This window comes from Taurulus bubalis, assembly GCF_910589615.1.
Source record: "Taurulus bubalis genome assembly, chromosome: 1".
Taxonomy (NCBI): domain Eukaryota; kingdom Metazoa; phylum Chordata; class Actinopteri; order Perciformes; family Cottidae; genus Taurulus; species Taurulus bubalis.
Genome location: NC_136589.1, coordinates 12,532,253 through 12,555,857, shown reverse-complemented (window position 1 = coordinate 12,555,857; position 23,605 = coordinate 12,532,253). Strand labels below are relative to the sequence as shown.

The 23,605-nt window shown below is 42.9% G+C and overlaps 2 protein-coding genes across 4 annotated transcripts in view; both read left to right on the top strand.

Moving 5' to 3' along the window:
- Nucleotides 1–2,679, top strand: part of slc8a3 (solute carrier family 8 member 3) — a gene marked incomplete at both ends in the record, with an annotated part of 92,583 nt that extends 89,904 nt beyond the window's left edge. For all 3 annotated transcript variants that reach the window (XM_079218693.1, XM_079218692.1, XM_079218691.1), the window contains 2 exons: nucleotides 1,156–1,425; nucleotides 2,303–2,679. In XM_079218693.1, coding sequence (XP_079074819.1) covers nucleotides 1,156–1,425; nucleotides 2,303–2,679 — 647 coding nt within the window. The remainder of the gene's footprint in view (nucleotides 1–1,155; nucleotides 1,426–2,302) is intronic.
- A 6,262-nt stretch (nucleotides 2,680–8,941) lies between these two features.
- On the top strand, nucleotides 8,942–23,605 carry map3k9 (mitogen-activated protein kinase kinase kinase 9; the record flags this gene model as incomplete). The annotated part of the gene is made up of 11 exons (XM_079222728.1): nucleotides 8,942–9,332; nucleotides 10,463–10,876; nucleotides 15,229–15,409; nucleotides 17,399–17,547; nucleotides 17,837–18,012; nucleotides 18,154–18,394; nucleotides 20,388–20,510; nucleotides 20,687–20,828; nucleotides 21,153–21,265; nucleotides 22,140–22,883; nucleotides 23,151–23,605. 11 exons carry the CDS (start codon nucleotides 8,942–8,944, stop codon nucleotides 23,603–23,605), a joined length of 3,129 nt encoding a protein of 1,042 aa, XP_079078854.1.

Genomic DNA, 23,605 nt, shown 5'->3' with positions numbered 1-23,605 from the left:
CCTCACAGCAAAATGGGGCCGGGATCAATCCCGGGAAGTCCTTCTGTGTGGAGTACGTTCTCCCGTCCAAAAACATGCAGATTAGGTTTATTGGAGGCTCTAAATTGCCCGTGGGTGTAAATGTGAGCATAGATAGTTGTCTGTCTCTATATGTGCCCTGCGATAGACTGGCGACCTGTCCAGAGTGAACCCTGCCTTCGCCCCCAAAGTCAGCTGCGATCGGCTCCTGCGACCCTAAATAGGATAAGCGGTTTGGAGAATGCAATGGAATGGAATAATTGTAGTGTACAATATGTGCAGCGTCACACATGAATCACGCTGCAACTTTCACTGCAAGTTAAACTTCAAAATGTTTCCCTAAGATTTAATACTTCTTTCAAGGTGCTTAATCACCACAACCTCACTTTTTTCCCCAGCGTTAAGCAGCTCTTCCATTTCCTTTGTGCAGTGCATTGTGGGACTATTGTGTCCTTCGACAGCGCTCTCTTTAATCAACCTTACTTATTATAGAATTCTGTCGGCTTTATATACTTCATTGTGCCACTTCTCCGGTGTGAACACGCTACAAACTCAAATCTGCACAATGTATCTTGGATTTTGCGTGACTTTTTTTGACTCACAAAGTGGATTAACAGAGAGAAGTCTGGGAAATCAGCTCATGGACTCTGCATCTTTAAATGAGGAAGAAATGTTAAAGTGTAAACTGAATTCTGCAACCTCTTATCTTAAACAAAAGTAATATATACTGTGTACAATGTTTGTGTACATTGTTTTCGTATTATATACACAACAGTAACCCCAGGCTGAAGTGACATGATGTCTGGCGTTGAAAAATAAGTCACTGTGCCATTTTAAGAGAATGTTGTTCTCTCCCTCCCCCTCTCTGTCACCCCTTATCTCCTTTATCGATCCTTAATCTCACCAACGTTTTCTCTGTCTCTTTATCCTCCTTCTCTTTGTGCTTCACCATTTGTCTTTTTTTTCTTTTCCTGTCATATTCTCCTTTGCTTTTTCATCTTCTATCTCTTTTTGTTTGCTCTCTCCCTCTTCTCTCAATATTTACTTCCCCTCCGTCACCCTTCTCTCTTTATCTTTGCCCAACTATTCTGCTATATCCACTCACTCCTCCTCCTCGGCCCCACTTCTCCCAAGCAGATGAGGATGAAGAGGACACAGGGGAAGAAAGGCTGCCATCCTGTTTCGACTACGTCATGCACTTCCTCACCGTCTTCTGGAAGGTCCTGTTTGCTTGCGTTCCTCCTACCGACTACATGAACGGCTGGGCCTGCTTCATCGTCTCCATCATCATCATCGGCCTGCTCACGGCCGTTATCGGCGACCTGGCGTCTCACTTCGGCTGCACCATTGGCCTCAAGGACTCAGTCACCGCTGTGGTGTTTGTGGCACTTGGTACATCCGTCCCAGGTGAGAAAAAGGCCACGTCTTTGTCAATACAGTCATATTATGAATGTGAAAATCTGTGCTCTGAAGTTTTGTGTATTTATGTTTTTTGAATGTCAGTTGATGGATTATAAGCTTCTTTCATTGTTTTTGAGTAAAACATGTGGCTTTATGAGGTTTTGAGACTCTTTCAAACATGCTTTGTCATCAAGAAGGCTGATATTCTTATTTCCTCTAAACTGACATTTTCATTCGACAGGGACAATATGTCACCAAAAACTTCGGCTCTGTAAGCATTTTTGTTATTAAAGGTCCTGTGTGCAGCATTAATAAATCATCAACTGCGTTCATTTTGAAAATATAAATATAAACAAACAAACAAACAAAACCAATACAGAGAAGATTGCCAGCCTCCATGGCCTCAATTTATATTTTGAGTGACAGGTGGATTTGGCAGGAAATTGAACATTGGCTTTCAGCATGTTTATCTTCTTCAGGAAACTGAAAGATCTCTGGGGAATGTGGTGTCAGGTAACAGGAATTGTGGGAGATATAGTTTCTTTAACTACTGACAAACAAAACTGGATAGCACGAACAATAATAATCATCTTGATGGTCGGGAATTCTACAATGAATTAGACAATAAAAGAATCTATTTTTAACGGCCTTAAAACCCTTTTTTTATCTGCCGTGAGCGATGTTTATACAGATATTTTAAGTTTCATCAGCATCATATGATATGATTATTTTATATGAGACGTTTCTGGGGTTTTTGTTCCCTCTGTGGTTCAAAGTGGACGGGACTCAGTCTGACTGAAAAGACGATGTCATGTATTTCTGTGCACCAATCACAGTTCAGCAACATTTGACTCAAAATGTAATGACAACTCTCTCTCTGCAGACACCTTTGCCAGTAAGGTATCAGCGGTCCAGGACACCTACGCAGACGCTTCCATCGGAAATGTGACCGGCAGCAACGCCGTCAACGTCTTCCTGGGAATCGGCTTGGCGTGGTCGGTGGCAGCCATCTACTGGCACATGAAAGGGAAGCCGTTCGTGGTGGAAGCCGGCTCTCTGGCCTTCTCTGTCACTCTCTTTACCATCTTCGCCTTCCTGGCCATCTCGGTGCTGCTTTACCGGCGCCGGGCCCACATCGGAGGAGAGCTGGGCGGACCCCGGGGACACAGACTGGCCACGTCAGCCTTCCTCTTCGGCCTCTGGTTCCTTTACATCCTCTTCTCCAGTCTGGAGGCCTACTGTCATATAGAGGGCTTCTAAACCGAAAAGACAAACATGCAGGGGTTCAAAGTACAACTTCAGAGGTAAAAGAGTGAATTCTCACTGTGGAATTTGGGTCAGTCGTGTATTGTCTGAAAGGACAGGAGAGGTAGACCCAGGGTTTTCCCAGACACCTCCCTCCCCCTCTCTCTCTCCCCCTCAACCCCTTCTGTAAGGATGCTTGGAGGTGAGTATCCTGCCCTCTAGTGCCGACAGCTGAAGGAGAGCCGCCCTGAGCCTGTGCGAGTGTGCTTACAGTTGGGATTGAGTTACCCCCGAGTCCAGAAGATGCCGATGCCGGGGTGGTCCTGCATTCCACTGGAAGAGACTGCAGTCTAATATCCGGAGAGAGCTGACTTAGTCACAGGTCTATATTTTTCTCAACATCTGGCGAGAACGACTTTAAAAAAAAAAGTATTTTGGGGATAAAAATGCAAAAAAAGAAATAAAACAACAACAAAAAAATAACACACAAACAAAGAGGGAATAAAATAACTATTTTCTGATCTACCTTAAGGAATAGAAAAATATGATATCGTAAATGGGAATATGTTGTTGAGTGACAGTAGGATGGCGTCATAGTATTTATTTTTGTTTGCATAGTTTCCTAAGGAGCACTGCAGAGTTTTCAGAAATCACACAAAGAAGAAGAAGAAGAAGAAGAAGAAGAAGAAGAAGAAGAAGAAGAAGAAGAAGAAGAAGAAGAAGAAGAAGAGGAAGAGGAGTGGCAGTGTTCATACTGGCAGATGAATCACCATTCAAACAGGCGAGGAGGAAGAGGAGGACACAGTGAACACGGTCGAACTGCCCTGAACATTACTTCTGTACTCTATACGTATCTATATATAATATATTTCCATATTTTCTGTATATTTTGAATATTTGTTTAAATGTGGTCACCTTCTGCTCTAACAACAGAGGTTTGCTGTGGCTCAGCGGGTGGGGGGGGGGGGGGGTCAATCTATATACTGGAACGATGTCTTCACATTTCTAAGAGTTATGTATCTTGCCTAGGTAAAAGTATGACATTGTATTTTATTTATTTACTGATATCTTGGTCTCACTTGAGTTTTCACCTTTTCAATCAGAAAAAAAGAAGAAAAAAACTGTGTTGCTGCAGAGGTAAATTCAGAGGTATTTTTGTACTCTTCCTTCCATGCACTTTGCTGTATAGTTCTATTTATAGAGACTTCTACTTGTACACGTGCAAAAGGCCAATATCAAAGGTGTCACTATGGACTGAACAGAGTGCCTGTGGAGGGAGAGGCGCCTGCAGCCGCCCACACTGACGAGCTCTTTGCTCAACTCAAGAGTTTCATCCTAAAATGGTGCTTAACCATTTTTAAAGCTGCATTAATATGTTTTTTGTTGGCCACTTGGGGCAGCAGAGTACAACATCTGCCATATAATAAAGGTATAGTCCGGCATCACGTCATTGTATCAAGCGCTTTGACATTTTGCGGAGTACCCGTATGTGCCCGCTAGTTTCTGTATCTCGTTAATCGTGTTTTTCTTGGTTCCACTTTTTTAACATATATGAGTATCTACAAAGTTCAAACCTTCATGATACCTTCAAATTAAACAAAAATTAATTTGTTACAATAGCATGCAACAAGCTATTGCCCCTACAAAACATTTACCAGTGCGTTAGTTTTAACATTTTCCAAAATTTCTGCCTTAACCATGGTATACACCAAGAATATTTTATGTCATTTTTCCAACTGTTTAGCTGTAATTTCTACCGTCAAAAATCGGCTAACTTTAACCATTCAAGGTCAATGCTTAACCTCAACCATCTCGCGAGAGTTTCGCAAACCAAGGGTTACCAAAAGGCTAGCCAAAACGGCTAGCCCAGCTAACCATTTGTTTCGCCTGCGGACTGCAGCCTCATTCTGCCGAGCTGGTGACATTTAACCTGCGGTTTACTTAAAAAGCATGTTAAATGCCACTGAAAACAGATTTATAGTTTTGTTATAATTGTTTACTTTAACTGTCTTGTGCTTATTTACACATCCAGTAGAAGCACAGCAGCGTTAGCATTCATTTGGAGTCATGATGCCTGATGAACGTTAGTCCGATTTTCACTTTTTGTTTTGTTTTGTTGACTCCTGATGGAAATATCTGTCTCTTCAGCAGCTAAATGCTCCACTTTGGTCACAAGCTGAATGCAATTGATGTTTGGTGCTGTGAAGGTTGCATACAGTAGAGATAGCTATGAATTGCTAAAATATTTGTTGTGGAACTAAGGGGAACTGCAGTCTTTTGGATTTTTCAATTGGTGTAGCTTTAACGAAGAACAATCTTTCTTTTCTTGACATAAAAAATTACTCAAATTTGGCTTCACATATTTCCTTATAGCTTTTACTTTTGCTCATCATATAAAGGTGTCCGTGCTGCACGTTTTGGATTGAAACTCTTCAGTGAAGAAGCAGGTGTGGGTGTCGGAGCAGCTCATAGCTCCAGGATGAATATGAAAGTAGCCTGATACTGAATGCTATTTAACACACGACTGGTGCTTTGTTTTTAAAAACAAGAGTTTAAAAAAAATTACACGTTTGAAACTCCCAAGAAAAATATATTTATTACTTAATTTGAATAAAAGTGTATGTTAGTATATAATAAGTCAATTCTTGGCAAATTTTCAAATCACCCAAGAGATTACCAAAGAGGTGTGATGAAACATCGGTTTAAAAAAAGGAAAGAAAAAAAATCAAAAGTAAAAAAAGAAAGAAAAAAGAGTGACAGTAAGTGGCAGTGACACTGTATTTCCACAAGGGGGATGTCAATCTCCAGTCCCTGTGGTCATCCCTTCTTCTATTTCTCTAAGTAGCACTCTTCCTCCTCCTCCTCTTCCTCCTCAGTGTTCTTCCTTTGTGGGGGGCAGTGTTGTAAATACGCCCCGTGGCTGAATCGGATGCCCTTTTCCTGGCCCTGGACCACACCTGCTCACCCCACTCCGTCTCTATCTCTCTGACATATATAAACACACACACACACACACACACACACACGTTCTGAGTAGAGCATGGGTCCACTGCTGCACAAGAGGGAGGACACTGGGCTGACTGTCCCATTCAGAGGCAGCCCAAAACCCACATTATGTACATAATTTTCCGTGTATGTTTACATAGACACAGTATAGATGTCCCGGGGGGGAAGGGGGGGGGTTCAACACGACTCACATCTCATGTTCTACAGAACAGGATACCTGCAGTCGTTTCATCTGAGCCGGTGTCAGTGTGGAGTGTGTGAGGAGTGATGTTTTTATTATCTTCTTTTTGGGGCTCACTTTGTCGTCCTTTTCCTTGTTCAAATCCTGTAATAATTTTAATCTCGAGTTCAGCAGGTATTCATGATGTCAAGGAAATGCCAGTGGTCTTTGTTTTTTTCTTTTTATCTTCGCCTTTAGCGGCAATTTGTATTGTTCATTTCGTTGTATTCTTGATTTTTATCTGCCGGGGATGTGTGTGTGTGTGTGTGTGTGTGTGTGTGTGTGTGTGTGTGTGTGTGTGTGTGTGTGTGTGTGTGTGTGTGTGTGTGTGTGTGTGTGTGTGTGTGTGTGTGTGTGTGTTTGAGTGTGTACAGGCGGGGATGTTTTTGGGCTCTAAATTGGTTCTGTCATTGTGTCTTAATAATACATGTCTTAATTATGTAAAAGATTAACAATATTTATCATCTCTTAAGGCACCAAACTTTTTTTTTCTCAACTCACGGGATAGGAGTGAAATATCACAGAATAGGAAAGCTTAATTGATCAGGTGAATACTGTTCTTTTCAACTTCTTTGTTTAACAGAAGATTGGCATATTTTAATGGGTGATGTCAAATGAGATGTTAAAATTTAAAAAAGCAAATTTCCAAAGCTGGCGGTGTTTTGAGATCAACATGTTTTGTTTCTTTTTCTGTGAAATAAAAGCAGCTTTCTGGTTCACATGCAAACACTAGTTGCACTGAATAACGTCAAGCCTGGTTATTTGAATCCGGCTATTTATCGTATCTTCACTTTTCAGGAATGAAGAATGTTTTTTTGAGATTATAGGTTTTAAAAGGTTTCCACAAACAAACCAAAATCCTCAAAACTCACGATAAAAGTTTTAAAAATCTCCAAAAGAAGGGTGTTATTTAAGGTTTCACAACAAGTGTGTAATATGTTGCATCAGTGCATGCTGCTATTTAATTATGTTGCAGTGAAAAAGCACAAGTGTGTCGTCCAAAATTTTATTTTATTTTTGTGATGCAGGGTTCAGCATTGATGAAATTCAATTTGTTTATTTGGAAATTACACATTTCATATTGGTTTTCCCAACGTAGAGTATTTTTTTCTCATTTTGCAGATGCTTTTAGTTCATTTCTGTGAAACCAGTCGTCTGTCTATCTCATACTGTATAGCAATGCTCTCCATATCTGTTGGTTGCACTTCACTGCATTTCTTGAATAAATTGAATTGAATAACTGCATCAATATCGAGCAAAGCCCCCGGGTAGTGTTAAGCCAGACCACACGTTGCCTGCTGTGGGAGGTTGTGTGTGTTTTTCATAATGTTGTTGAAGGAACCAGCAGCAGAGCTGCAGTGGAACTGCTTTGTTTACAATTTACAATATTTTAAACTAGCACAGAGGCAACATTAAAGCTTAAATAATTATCAGAGGGTCCTATCTCTCTCACTTTAATACACTCCTGTCTTTCTCACCCCCTCACAAGATATAGCCATACAAAGACCCAATGTATGTGTACTTTTGAGTTGTTTCAAAGTTTTGACTTAGTTAAAAGTTTGATTTACTATCTCTAAGACGGGAAATGTACTCATATCCCATCACTTTTGCTTTGTATTTTTTATTATCTCATACTTTTAGATTTAATAATTCTGACTTTGTAAACTAAAACGTCCCCTCTTTATCACATAATTTCGACTTAGTAAGCAACAGTTTTTACTTTTCATAATTCTGATTCAGTATATCATCATTTTCATATAGTAAGCGAACATATTGATTAGCCGTACATATTTTTATTTTGTGACTTAACTTTCTATCAATTATTTTTCTTTCCCCTGGGCTTCCACACAGCGTCATCTTCTCTATCACAATCTTCTCATTAACATTCTTTTTTTTTTTAATTTAAAAACTCTGTGTGACTACACTGATGATACCCCATATATATATATATATAAATATAAATACAAACCCCAGAATGCAAACATCCTTGTGAGATGTCAGGAAGTGGACTGAAGTTGAGTTTTGGTTGGATTCGTCACTTGTGCTCGTGATCCTTTTTTTGCAGACCAAACATGTGAAACACTGTTATTGCATCTCCACTGTTTGTAAAGCACAGGTGTACCTGGACGTCACAGCTGTCCTCAAAGCTCAAGGTATATTCCTGATGCCTCACCTCCTCACATTTAGGGTGTATTTCTTGCTGTGTTGTATCATGGACAGAAAGGAATTTAATCAAGTAAAGAAAAAAGAAAAGTGAGAATCTCTGAATTCTTTTAAAAAACTGTTTCTAACAGGAGGGACTGTTGTTTGACTTTCACACGAACGCACACACAAACACGCGCGCGCACACACACACACACACTTTATCCTCTCATCACATCACAAATAGTTGGGATCGTTCATTTGACTGTTTGTTATGTTGACTGTTTTTTACTCCTTTCTATGGATTCTGTTTTTATTTCAGGGAATTATGCATGGAATTGAATTAGTTGAGTATTTTGTTAAGTTTTGGTCATTTTTGTTTTTTGACCAGGGTGGGGGCTGTCAATAACTAAATAAAGGAGACAATTTGAAGAAAAGAAAACGCTTCCTTGTGTGTGTTTAATTGGCGTGCAGCCGGTTCACCGGTTCACGCTGAGACCATCCGTTTGACGCGGAGAGGAAGGCGGGAGCTAGACGGTTGCTGACGTGTCTGTGCACTAATAGGAAGCCGGGGATGATTCGCACGTTGGTACAATTGGCTTAAAATAAAGACGTCTGCGTCCGATGGGTTACAGCGATGATTGGGTGTAGGATTGTGCATTGAAAACCATCAAGCTGGAGCTGTGTGTTTGTTAGCAGACAGCGGACACACACACACACACACACACACACAGACACAGACGATGCTGCAGAATGGCGCTTCTAGTTTCCTGCAGGGTTTGTGTGCGGGATTAGCCGCTACTTAGCTTTGTGTGTCTGTGTGCAGACTCTGGGCGCTCCGAGCCGCCAGCCAGCCGCGTCAGGTGGATGCGCCTGCAGTGATCCTGGTCGCCCCTATGGATCGCGTCCATGGATGTCTTCAAACCCGCTTTGGACAACAGTTTGAGTCCCAAGGCGTGCGTTTCCTCGTCGGAAGAAGCAGAGGCAGATGTGTTTCGCTGGCCGAGACCGGATGATGGCATCAGCGTCGCGCCGGATGCGGCGCCCGCAGAGCCGGGCTTCTGGACGGCCGTGTTCGACTATGAGGCGACCGCGGACGACGAGCTCAGCCTGCGGAGGGGCGACCTGGTGGAGGTCCTGTCCAAGGACTCCCTGGTGTCCGGAGACGAGGGCTGGTGGACCGGGATGATAGCAGACCGGGTGGGCATCTTCCCATCCAATTACGTGAGCAACGGGAACGGCATTCCGGAGGAAATACGGGACACCTCGGAGCAGCAGTACTCAGTGCCTCCTCTGCACCGTGAGTATCCCATTGTGCGAAGCTAAAACAGAGCACAGCTGCTGCTGCTGCTGCTGTGTCTCCCCACGTCTTTTATCAGAGGGCCAGAGACACGAACCCACGGCGAGAGTGCTGTGTCATGGCAGACGCAGTGCACTTCGGTTGGCCTAGAAACAGGCTGGTCCAGGCATCCTCGCAGCTTCTGGGCCATTATTCATCCCACTGCCTGTCAAACCAGCATCCAGCTGCGGTCCAGCATGCACCGTCAGGCGACTGGTAGTGTTTGCACCAGGAGAGGAAGTCATGAAATTGTGCTTGTGGAGAAAACGCTCAATGTGCAGCCAAGGCCTCAGTCAGATACAGTAAGCACAAGCAAGAGCAGCTATAAATGCACTGTGGGATCGAAAGTGAGAACACTTTGGTGCCAGCTGTGTGCAAAAGGATGCTCTTCTTCAGCAACAAAGCCACACAGACGATTACACATCTCATATCTGTGCTGATCAGCTTGAACAGGCAAATAGAAGTTGCATTTCAAGGCTGTACAATACCAGCACCATTTGTTTTGTTGGACCACCGCCTCAGCGGTCTTTGTTGGCTGTCTCTGTCTTTTTTGGCTTTCATCTCATCATACGCCGCAGCAGCTGGCCTACTTTCCCATTCCATCCCACCTGAAATATTCATCAAGGTCAGTCTGCTTAGTCGGCGGTTTGCGATCCACAACATTTATGGCCACAGACTCGAAAGGCTCCTGTTCACAACATCAAACACACCTTTCGTTTAAACTCTTTCTTCCTTCCTTCTTCTCACATCCCAGCCAGACTTTGAGGACAGATGCTCACACTTGTGTAATAGCCGGAGGGGTAGTTCCATCACATCCTGTATTTGGGGCATTAGGGTGGCTTAGTGAAAGCATCCTTCAGCTGAATGACCTGGTTTTGACGTCCTTGTTCGCAAACATTTGCCTCCCTCAAGAGTAAAACCGTGAATCTTTACCAGCTCCAGACAGGTTGACCCTGACCTTTTCAGTGTCCTTGGATGGGTGTGTGAAAAAAAAAAAAGTAACTGCCCAATAAAGAGCAATGGTGACCGACGCGATTGTAATTGTTTTATCTCTCTAACTCGTTGTCCTTTATTCCTGCATCCCTCCTCAGTCCTGGCGATTGATTTCTCCGAGCTGACCCTGGAGGAAATCATCGGGGTGGGCGGTTTTGGAAAAGTCTACCGTGCAGTGTGGCGGGGCTCCGAGGTGGCGGTGAAGGCAGCGCGGCGGGACCCCGACGAGGACCCGGAGCAGACTCTGGAGAGCGTGCGTCAGGAGGCCAAACTCTTCGCCATGCTCAACCATCCCAACATCATGGGTCTGCTGGGGGTGTGTCTGCAGGAGCCCAACCTGTGTCTGGTCATGGAGTACGCCCGGGGCGGGCCCCTCAACCGGGCCCTCGCTGGGAAGCGCATCCCTCCGTGCACGCTGGTGGACTGGGCAGTGCAGATCGCTCGGGGCATACTGTACCTCCACAGCCAGGCCATCGTCCCCATAATCCACCGGGACCTCAAGTCCAGCAACAGTAAGATACCCCTCTCTCTCTCGCCATCACAATTTCTCCGAAAATTATTCATAATTTTAGAGTCAGCAGAACATTTGGTGATTAGTTTACGGATCTAAAAATTTAAATTTCATAAAGTCCTTATTTGTCCAACCAACGATCCAAAACTGAAATATTTTAAGTTTACAGTTATATAAAACTGGCAAGAGTGATATTCCCTCACATTTGAGAAGCCGGAACTAGAGAATGTTTTACTTTCTTGAGAAATGGCTTTAAAAGATAAGTCACTTATCCTAAAAGTGGACGATTAAGTTGATCGACAAATAAATTCAACAAATTATTACATCATTTTGATTGTATTCTGGGTTTTTATTCAGAACCTGCTTTGAAACACCACTTTGAGTTCTAGCAGCTTCTGGACCATTCAGCATTTTTGTCAAATTATAGCTACATGCTAAAAACTGATTAATATAAAAAGTAGTTATTATTTACAGACGTTGTCCTTTGAGTCTTTAGTGTGTTTTTTGCATAGTTTCAGAGTGAACGTTTTAGCAACTCAAGGGGGAATCAAGAAATTGCAGTGTCATCAGGCTTGTGGCAAAACCTACGGTATCCTGTAATGGACTGTAATATAATTATAGATACTCATGTTTCGTCCATCGTTTCTGTTACACGCTGTGATCTGCAGTGATAATAATCACTGCTCGGAAAAGAGAGCAGAAAGCAAAAGGAGTGTGCATGTATGTTTTGTGGAGCAGTTGTAATCTTGCATTTTACCCAACTGGATCCCCTAAATCCCAAGCCTATTACTGAGGATTTGCACAGTGCTCTGCCCCAGCCTCCTCTCTATTGGTGGCTCCGGCTGTGCACACAACCAGCTTCTTGCCTGCCATTGGCCCGTTCTCTGATGATCAGCTCAGGCGCTTCACTTCCAATGGGCTGCTTTAAAGTGTTAAGTCAGGCTAACCAGTTGCCATCCTGGGCTCTCAGGGGAAAACCCATGCCCTCTTCATAATACAGGGAAGTGCATCATACCAGTCCACTCTTTTACTTTTAATCTATGCAAGGGTCTGATGCAGAGTTTGTATTTCCTTTCTTACCTATGTGGTCAATCAAGGCGGTTTCTGGAGAAAGGTGGGAGTTTTTTTTGTGTAATTTTATAGAATAAATCAAAACATATTTCACATTTTGTTTGACTTTGTGGGGTCTAAATCACTTCATAAAGAAATTCTAATCATTGATTACAGAAGTCGCTCGGGATGTGGCACACGGAGACTGCACCCTGTGACGCATCGCTGTAGTGATGAAGTGGTTGGTAGCAATATTATGAAGGCCGGTCCCTAAAAATTACACAAATCTCTTTACAGTTTCACTTTGAGCCACGTTAGCATCTTGGTTCTAGGGATGACAAAGACGGTCAGTCGGTCCATCCGGTTGCCCCTTTTTTTTTTTTTTTTTTTTTTTTTTAAAGATACAGTTTTTTTTAACAGTATGGAGACAAAGCTCGGAACTGGGGAGAAAGGGAGCGGTATGATATGTAACTGGAATCGAACCAGTGGTATTGTGGCATACGCTGTAACCACTACAAAAACCCACTTTGGTGGTTTTGAGTAAAATTTCTCAACAATGACTGGATGAATTCCCATTAAATTTGGTCCACACACTTGTCTCTCACAAAATTACTTCTACTAACTTCAGTGATTCCCTAATTTTACAGCTGTCATTATATCTTTGAACTCGTCCAATACTTTTTATCATGACTAAATGTATGCAAAACTATCTTGGCATGCTAAACTAAGATGAAAACATTCTAAACAGCATGTTGGCACACTATTGTAAGCTTTCCTGTCAAAGTATCCCAGTGCCGAAGTACAGCATCGTGGCGACGCTAGCATGGCTGTAGATAGCATTGTTTTCACTATCTATCTATCTATCTCGCAATGGTTGAGGTGCATCAGAGACGGTTTGAAAGGAGACTTGGAGTCAGTTTCTTGTATCTGTATCACATGTTTTAGCCCCGTCCTCTTTATGAGGTCCTGAGTCTATTAACTCCAATGGTAGAAGTGAACGTGACCGATTCTTTTTGCGCCATAGTCATCAAAACAAAAATTGGACCCATTTTGTACAAGCCACTTATCTTCACACCAGTGTGAAGACAGACATATCCGGTGGGGAAATTAACTTTGTTGAAGACCTTTCTCTGTCTCAGCAACGCTTTGCCAACACCCAAACTAACTCATTTCCGTCATGCTAAATATGATGGTTGGCTATGTAAATATCTAATTTTAGCGTAAGAAAACCTAAATACATTCTGCAAATATAACCCTTTTGGGCGTACTGTGTATATACCTTTCCCTGACTTTCATAAATGTGACACCAGAGCATGGGGTGACTTGATCACTGAACATTATTTTGTCACAGGGTTCAACAAACTCTGTCTACTTTTGCTGACGCAAACATGAAAAATGCTAAATCCTCCAGCGATTTGTAATTCATTCTTCAAATTTGAAGGGTCGTCTCTATTGAGATACAAGTTAATTTACAAGAACAATATCAGGATTCATTTGAACCACAACAGCTACAAATCATTTTACAAGGGATTACCTCTTGGATTTATAAACTCGAAGGATTTAACTAAAATTAAAATTGAATCTCTTGAGATGCCTCAAGTGTCATCTACAACATTTCTAGGAATTGTCATTGAAAATTTAAGTTGGAGTAAACATATTGACTGTTAGTAGAAAAATAAACATATCTATTGGAATCATAAGGAGGGTTAGACATCTTGTCTCTGCAAACTGTCTCCTTATTCTTTATTACAGTTTAATTTATCCTTATCTTTCATATTGCAATATAGTTTGGGCAAGTACTTTTCCTACTTCTCTGAAAAAAAATGTTGGTTCTCCAGAATCGTTTTGTTAGGATTGCAACACGATCACAGTCTCATATCTCAGCTGCTCCTTTATTTCACAAACTGCAGATTCTTACCAGTTATAACATTAATATTTCTTGAACTTGCATTTTCATGTATAAGATACTTTTAGGTGAAGGAAATATTCCTGATCATTTCAAGACTTTTGTCAAAGTCAATTCACAGATCCATTCTTACTCAACTCGTCAATCTTCACATCTTCATCCTCCTAAATTGCTGACTAGCATAGGTCAATTTTCCATTAGATTTAGGGGAACCAAGTTAAGGAACGACATTTCCCACCTAACAAAGAAATGTCCCTCTATAAAAAATTTCAAAAATTGCCTAAAAGAAAGTCTAATTGCTGTTTCGTAAGAGTTTGTTATGTATTGGTGTTCATGTCGTTCTTGTTTTAGCTGTTATATCTACATTTTTAGTTACCATTGCTTAGGAAATGCCACAGAGGTATATTCCAATATCGCTGAACAAACACAAGCCATGCTTACTTCCACGCTCACACATGCACACACAGACTTGACATAATTACATTATTTTTCTTTCTTTCTTTTGTTGTCTATCTTATGCATATTTCTGTTTGTAATTTTGTAAAATATTTAAAATATTATATAGGTGGAGGCTTCAAATAAGCCCAGTTGGCTTTTTTGTCTCAATCGGTGTGAGGGGGGGGGATCGGGGATCAGCTGTGTTGGTCTCATGTTCCACCCCTTGAGCTACGCAGGAGCGGGATTTACTTTAGCACACGTCTGGCTTTCGGTTTCTTTAGAAAGTGCCTCTGTAGCACCGGAGCCAGATGAAGGGGCGGCTTGATGTGCACCGCAGCCTGCAGACACACCCTCTCCACCGGGCACAGCCGCAGCAGATGGCCTGGCATTGTGGATCTGAATGGGGGAGAGGGAGAGTGTGGTTATGAGGAGCGCTACTTTGTGCATGTTGGGTTGTTTTTTTACAGCCTATCAGAGCAGATGGGTGTGTCATAACAGGCTATTCCTGTAGTTTAACTGTAGTATTTGTTTGAAATGTCCTGTTACTGAGTGAGATCATTAGCATTGATCAAGGCCTGTGGGGTTTTTTTCTGTGCTTTCCGCTGTTGTAGTGGCTCACTGTCTCTTCATTTCTGTTTGTTCTCTCTCTTTCTCTTCTCTGCTTTCATCCAATCCTTTCATCATCGCCTCCTACCAACCGCACCCTGTTTTTTTTTTTTTTGTTCATCCACCATGTTTTGCGTTCCCTCATGCGTTGTATTTTATCATGGGCCCCCTCCCACTGCTGCCCCTCCCAACATTACAAACCTTGTGATGATGAACTGAAACCCTTTTTACTTTACCGTCAACCCACCTGCCAATCTGCATCCTCCCTCACCACCCCATCTTCCCAACCCTCCTCATCCTCCAAACAACATCTCCACATCATCCTCCCGCTTTATCATCGCCGACCACCTCAGTCCTGATCCTTGAGAGGGTTGAGATGGAAGACCTCAGCAACAAGACTCTGAAGATCACAGACTTTGGGCTGGCTCGAGAGTGGCACCGCACCACCAAGATGAGCGCCGCCGGCACCTACGCCTGGATGGCGCCCGAAGTCATCCGCTCGTCTACGTTCTCCAAGGGTAGCGACGTTTGGAGGTGGGCAGAGGACGCAAACAAACTGCAGCAGGTGGTAGAACTGGTCTGAAGACCGGCGAACCAAAAAGAGAAGCAGTTTATTCACCATGCACAAGAAAAGGTTCAGCTCTGGCAGCAGTTGCCGTAGTAACAAAGCACAGACTAGATATGGCTAAAGATTGCATGCAACTATACATTCAAGATTAATTTTATCTGTGCCACATGAACGTTCATCTTGTGTGGCTCTCTTATGGAATAGATTTATGTTAACACAGTCTAATAAAATGCAGTGTGAAACAGCGCTGCACATTTAATTAGTCAGTATTTTTCTCTTTGACGATTCAAGACATGTATTTGTCACATGCTCATACATTATATGCAGTGAAAGGCAGGTTTGCCTACACAGGGTCTGTGCTAAACAGGCTAGTACGCAATAGAGAAATGTAAAAATAGTACTATTAATAATGGCATGGGTTGAAAATTTCAAGATGACAAAGTGTAATGTAAGCATTACAGTGTTGAGCTGTTGTGTTGGCTCAGCATAGGTGGTCTTCTAGTTCAGTGATTGTCAACCAGTGTGCCGCAGCACACCAGTGTGCCGTGAGAGATCGTCAGGTGTGCCGTGGGAAACTGTGATTTACATTTTGTGACCTTTCTATAGAGCTAACGATTCATGGATTAAATGGATAATATCAGCAGATTAATGGATAACTTAAATAATCACGTCTCAGCCCTAATTGCAGGTTAAACCTGCTTTAGACGTCCTGAAGTTAAGTGCACTGGACCTGATTGGCTTTTGCTCTGTACATGAACCTCATGATGTTATACTGCTCTTCCTATTGCAGGACCACAAAGGCAAAGATGACTTCGCATATGTGAATATCATAGCATGTGATTCATTTTCACAGTGCTTTGGTGGTATGAGACCGTTTGCTTTAATGCCATATGTCATCATTCTAATTTTTCCTCTCTGACAATCTCTCGTCCTCCCACATGCAGTGCATTAATAAGAAGGCCGATGTCCTCAGGAGTTACTCCGTCTCCCTAATCGATGCGTATACGAGGGATGAATGTTCCACATTTTTTGTTATTGGTTATATAGCTGTAATTAATAGTGCCGTTAGATTGCTGCTAGATCCCCCCCTTTTTAATTAACACAGGTCCATACCTCCCTTTGTGCGAGGCAAGCCGTTTTTTTTCCGCAGTGAAAATGTTTTTTTTAAATGCCAACAAATATTGATTGAACCAGAATAATTTGTCATATAAAACATTTTGGAAATGATGACATCTATCTTATTTTCAATATGTTTTGGACATTAATGCTCTGGAGTTATTGGAAATGTCTGGAACAAAAAAAAACAGAATTAACAATGAATAGAAAAAGAGCAGCATTCGAATATGGATTTAGAGTTTTGAAGGAAGCTTCGGACTTGCTTATACGTATAAAGTTGGTTAAATGCTAACCCTAAATAATTGTAATGGTTTGTTTTGACTGTTTAATGCAAAGCATCATGTGTCAATTAAACCAGAGTCTGAAAGGTTCATTTCTTAAAATGCTACCACATACAGTATTTCAAGGTATTATTTGATCCCGGTCTGATGTTAAGTTGCTCCCATTTGCTAGAATTGGGTTAATGGATTGATAACAGAACCAGTGACCTATAAGGTAACTATAAAAACAATCTTATCTTAACACTTCTTTCTGGTCTGTTTGATCCATTGCAGGTCTTTTTCCCACAGTGCATCAGTCTGTGGTTTTGGCATTAGTCTCATGGATCTGTTTGCCGCTGTACTTCTGTGTTAAGAATTTCTTATTTTGACCTTTTCTGTCTCACCTTGGTATTTGCATGAGTGCAAAATAGTGCCTTTCTATCCCCCTTTTTGAAATAGGTGTTTTCAAACCTTCATATTTTTGAAGGTGTATATTCAAATAGTATTTACCAGTATATCCAGATTAATTCAGCACCTATATCTATGTTTTTCTTCCTCTTTTTTTTTTGAACAATAAAGTTTTGGCGTGCTGTTGTGGGAGCTGCTGACGGGAGAAGTTCCCTTTCGTGGTATCGATGGCCTTGCAGTGGCGTATGGCGTGGCAATGAACAAGCTGGCTTTGCCCATTCCCTTGACCTGTCCGGAGCCCTTTGCACGTCTTATGGAAGGTAAGAGACGCCAAGTACTTTTATGCTCAAAGCCAAGAATCATCCTCCAAATTAGATGGAACTAATTTGAACTGTGTCCAATCATTTGGTAATGCAGAGCCACAGTCAAACATAAGTGTCTGTTTACATGCCAGAAAAGATTACATGATTATAAAGTAAATTCTAACTGAGAAGCATCGTATAAACGGAATATTTGATCACTTTCTGAAACCATTTGAAAATCTCAAATACATTTTTGTTGAGGCAAATTTGGTTCACTGTTTTGAGACCGTTTCATCTTGTGCCACAGAATGCTGGAGCTCAGACCCTCACTTGCGACCGCATTTCACATTAATTCTGGACCAGCTGACGACCATCGAAGAGTCCGGCTTTTTTGAGATGCCAGCAGCGTCCTTCCACTCTTTGCAGGATGACTGGAAACTGGAGATCCAGGAGATGTTTGATGAACTTAGGACTAAAGAGAAGGTAAAGAGGTCTTCAGGTTGAGTTTCAGCTCATCTCTATTGACGTACATGGTGGAATATATTTGTATGAGAACATTTACGTTTGGGAGTTCATTGCAGCTGTTTCACAGGTTTCATTGATTTTATTTTTTTGTTCCCTCAGGAGCTGCGATCCTGGGAGGAGGAGCTAACTCAAGCCGCGCTGCAGCAGAAATGCCAGGAGGAGGCGCTGAGGAGGCGTGAGCAGGAACTAGCCGAACGGGAGATCCACATCCTGGAGCGAGAGCTCAACATAATCATTCACCATCTCTACCAGGAAAAGCCCCACGTGGAGAGCCGGCAGGGCAAATTCCGCCGCAACCGCCTTAAACTCAAGGATGGGAATAGGATCAGCTTACCTTCAGGTACTGCGAACAAACTGTAGTGTATGTTCGCAGTATGCACAACATTTAATCATAATAATCACGATTTATTTTAAATGTTGCCTTTTTGAAATTTTACAATTTTAGCGACGTAAACTAGAGACCATTACCTACTTGGACATCGGCTTCATATTAATAATACTTTTATATCTCATTAACATATCACACTCACCTCAACTTTCAATTTCAAGGAAATGGTCAATCAAACATTGTGATATTTTAACTTGTTGGTGTTACCAAGCCTTGAAGGACATTGTCATTGACCTTGACTGTCTGTCTGAAGTTTGGTCAAGTTCTCGTCCCAACAGTTCACTTAATTTGACGAGATTTCTTTCAAGCTTCTAGGCTGATTTAAGTAACTGTCAATTGTAAAATGTGTAAACAAAAAATGTAGATTGTGTGAATGCTGCCACTCCTTCAAGCTGTCAGAGCTACCATGGAGCCCACACAATCAATAACTGCACTACCTGAATGCATATTATCTCATATTTGGCAAAACAAAAACAATGATTTACAAGAGAAGCAGACAGAAGGGTCCACAATACACTTTTGGAGGATTTATCCAGGATATCAAAAAACAGGTTATAAGAGACGAAGCTAAAGCCTACAGATCACCGTTAACCACCACATCACCCGGAAAACAATCAAATTAAAGGACAAAACTGTCATTGTAACGTGAGGTCTTTTTTCACTGTAACACTCAAACAAAAAAGCGAAAGCAAGCATGTCTATACCTTCAGTATAGCATGCAAGTGCTCACGCTAGTTAACGATGTGATGTACAGTTTGGCAGTTAGATTTCCCAACTCTGCACCATACGTTTTCGAATCTCTTTCCAACCTCTCCGGTTAACGAGTATCTCTATAACCCAACACCTCTTTAACCCCAGAGCCCCGCGGCGCCCATTATTGGACAGAAAAAGAAGAAAAAAAGTCAAGTGACGTTCCTAAAGTATCTTCGGAACTACAACGTTGATTAACTTCATTTAAATTGCAGAAATACAGTAAAGCCTTGTGGGAAGAGTTTTAAACGAAACAAAAAAATTAAACTTTCCGTTAAGTTTATGTAATTACATAAACCCCGTAACATCGCCATCCTTTTCGGCGGCGGCCGTAATGTTTTACAAAAGCGTTCATAAGTACACTTTACAAAGTTGGATTTTAATAAACAACACCTCGTTGTAACCCTATGGGCTTGTAGGAGTCTAAAAATGCAACTCATCCATCTCTCTATATTAGTCCCTGAAAAATCTGTGTGCACCCGGAATGTTTTTTTTTCCTACTTCCTCGTTGCGATTTTGACTCTGGAGGCTTCTGTGAATGTGGGAGGTTTCTTAGACCGTGCCACACGTCTTTGTCAGAGCTTTATGCAAATGTTCTTACCCAGAAACCCCCAAACATATGGTGAGAAGGCAAAAAGCTTATAACTTTTACATTTTTGGACCAAACGACACAGTTTTTTTTATTATTTAGGTCATTATCTTTACAAAGAGGGGTCTTACAACGCTGCAGGTTGTTGTTCAGGCCTTGAACCATGGAGTTGGAACAACTCAGGGATGGCTCGAGAAGGCATTTTTGGGGAATCTTGATAAAATTATGCTCGGATCATGCTGGATGTTCATAGTTATGATCAAAATATGGTATAAAAGTGAGTTATTTGAAAATATTAATTTTTTTCACAACAACATTCTGAAAAGAATGATATAAAATAACACAACTATTAGAACTCATAGGAGGTTCATATGACTACTTGAAGAATGGGTAAATGGAACTGCTAAACGCCTGATCCCCCACGTATGGGGTCTCTGGGGGGGTAAAACCGTCTCCAAATCAAAGGGCCAATTTAGCAAACACTGGCACATAACAGAAATGTTGATTAAGCTAAATACAGCGTCTTTAGATATGTCATTATTAGATTTTCTTAGCATCAGATTCACAATTAAATTTGCTATGTTTTTTTTTTTAATCCTTCTTTAGATTTCCAGCACAAAATCACAGTGCAGGCATCTCCCTCACACGATCGCCGGAGGAGTTTGCTCAGCAGCGGTTCCAGTCCACCGAGCAGCCCACCGATGCTGTCCCGCCTGAGAGCCATCCAACGTAAGCATCATCATAATCTTATATTTAAAATTTGATCCAATTGCTCGTGCTCATGCAGCCCAGAATTTGTGTTTTCTACAATGATGTCTCAATTAACTTGGTTTACTCCGTTCGGTTATTCAATCCATATGTCCATTCGCATAGTGTCTTTTATTTCTAAAATGGCTTTTTTCCAGTCACTCCACGAGAGGGATATACAGCCTGGGGTCGCAACACAGGTTTGCATCCGGATGAAGAGGAGGGTGAGAGGAAGGGCTCCAGGAAAAAGGGCAGAACCCGCGGGTGTGGGCCGTACAGGGAGCACAGCGCTGATGCCAGGTGAGTTCATAAATAGTCCCACCTTCTCCAGGTAACCGAAACGTTGTCTACACGCTCTATTCTAGTGACGGTGTTATCGCTGAAATGTCATTCGATGGAATTTCTTCAATGTTTCACATAGTCCACTTTAAGGTCCCTGTGACCTTGACATTTTCACACAAATGTCTAATAGGATAAAATGAAGTGACAACCTTTTGGACGGGCATTGATGTAAACTGCATATTGAGTGGTTGGTGGAGGCATATAATTAACAAATGCTAGTTTAGTTTAATAGGTCATTTTACAAAAAGTACTTACTTTTATACTTTTCTTTCAACCTGACAGTGTGAAGCCTCCCCATGAAGGCAGCAGGCAGCGGTCCTGCAGCGCCCCGAACCTTCGCAGATCCCCGAGACACAGTCCAGCAGTGCCTGGAGTGCCGAGCCTTGTGGAGATGGGTAAGCGGGGCCAGCTTCCTCTGTCTGACATACAGTCTCCACACTCCACATGATAACACAGCTGTAGTCTAAAGGTTAACAAAGTGGCAGACTGACTGGAAAAACATGGAAGGAGAAAGCGAGAGATGGATTGTTCGCTCACAGATGGCTCTCAGTGGTTGACCAGAGAAACTCACAAATGTGCATGTTTGTGACTGTAAACAAGCTGATCCTAAAAAAACATTGTGCATGGTAGGATGGCCATATAGCGGCTGGATTTCAGAAGCAGGAAGTTCAGCACAGAGGTTTACATGGTGGTCAACCAGGTGTTTATTTCAACAACATTTAAGACAAACAGGACAGTTATGGTGTACCACGGCAGCGTGTGGTCCCAGCAACAATGTGTAGCGCCCTGAAATAAATTGAACACAACTGTGTCCATTACTAACAATTTACTTTAAATTGTGTGTTTAAGTTAAGTCATATGTTGTCGTTCCAATGTTTGAGAATATAACATTACCTGTACACATACTGGCTGTGAAGGGCAAACAGTATTGCATGCAGCTTAGATAAGAGCGCTGTCTCTTTAAGAGAGGAGCGAAGTAGTATACGGGCTGAAGACAAAACGTATGCTTGTTATTAAACTGGGCTTTGTTAAATAAAAGTTGCAAAACTGAAGGACGTGTTTGTGGACAGTTCATTTCAAGGGTGCAACAAATGGAACCAAGCTCTATGGCATGAGCCAGCTTTATATAGCCTGCTACTGATTATTGAGAAACGGCCATGAGGTAAATTACTAACATTGTTTCCTTGTGCATGGTCCTTTGAAGGTCACATGCTTTACAAGCACGAGGTCACATGCTTTATAGGATGATGTAAATTATCTTGTTTCCAGAAAATGAAGACTGCTGCTTCACTACTGAGCCAGGAGCAGCTCCTGGTCAGTCCTACCTCTGCATCCCCTTCCAAAAGGAGGGCCACACGGCTGCTGCTGACGGTGATGGAGATGAGTACTGCCCCAGCGTCCAGGTTCCGGGAACACCGCCATGCAGGAAGAGCCCCGGTGGGGGCCGGCGGTCAGAGCTGGTTCTGCTGGGCTGTGGTGCTCTGCTGGCAGCCGTCGGACTGGGCTGCAACCTGCTGACTCTCGCCCAACCGGAGGAGAGCATCAAATCGAGATGGGACGGTTTCTTCCACAGAACGGGGGGTCAGAGGCGGAGCACCAGCCCCCCGACCCGCAGACTGTTCCGGCGGGAAAGCCCGCTGAAACCCTCGGCGCCCTCGCTACCCGAGCGGGGCTTGCCCCCCTCTTACACCCTGCTGTCCTTATCGTCGGTGTCCGACTGCAACTCCACCCGCTCGCTGCTGCGCTCTGACAGCGAGGAGCTGCTGGTCTGTCGCCCGGCCTCACCGCTCAAACGACTTCCGGCCGCCCAAACCCCGATCAACCCGCTGGTCAACACCCACCTCGAGAGCTTCAAGCGCAACCCCCGCCAGTCTCTCACACCCACGCATGTACCATCTGCCCCAAGTTGCATACGTAGCCTGCGTCGAACGCCATCAGACGGTGCCATCAAGAAGAGCTGCCCCTCTAATAATCTAGAACCATTGCCAGAAAAAACAGCATTAGAGAACGCAGGTAAAGTCTAGCTACATGTGCAGTCAAAGGATTTAAGATTTTTGAAGGTTGATACTTATAGCCTATAGATGTTGTTTTGTTATGTGATATTCAGTTCCCTCATAGGACAGCCTCAATCATACAGTTTTATTGGTGTGCTTTAATGGTTGATACTCGATATTTGATAAATCCCTGATCCTGGCCTGATAACCAATCAAAATATTGGTCGAACCCAATTCATTTTGCTCTTGAAATAGTTTTCTTCTCTCTTCCTCTTTACGACAACAGGAGGCTTCAGAGGTTTAAAAGAAGACTCTGCCGAGGTCCCCCGGCTCCCCGATCCGAATCTTGTGTTCCCGCCAACTCCCCGCCGCCGCTGTGCTCCTGAACGCCCCAAAACCCTTGACTTTGTGGCCCGGCCTCGGCCATCACCACGGGCGCACTCCGAGAGGTTTTGGGCAGACGCGAGGGCCAGGGGAAACGGACAAAGCCTGGGTAACGGCGAGTCCCCCGCCCACACCTCCAGCACAGAGACTCCTCCGACTGTGGAGTTTGGTAGGGACCCGGCGGTCCTGCCCACCCCCATGGAGGCCCCGACGCCCTACTCCCCCCGAAAGAAGGAAAACCTACTTGATCGGCTGGATGAAGGACAGTGCCGGGATGGAACCGCACCGCTCTGCAGACCGGAGATCAGCTTTCCCAAAGACTCCCCATACCGCTACAGACCTGGATTCTGGTCCTAA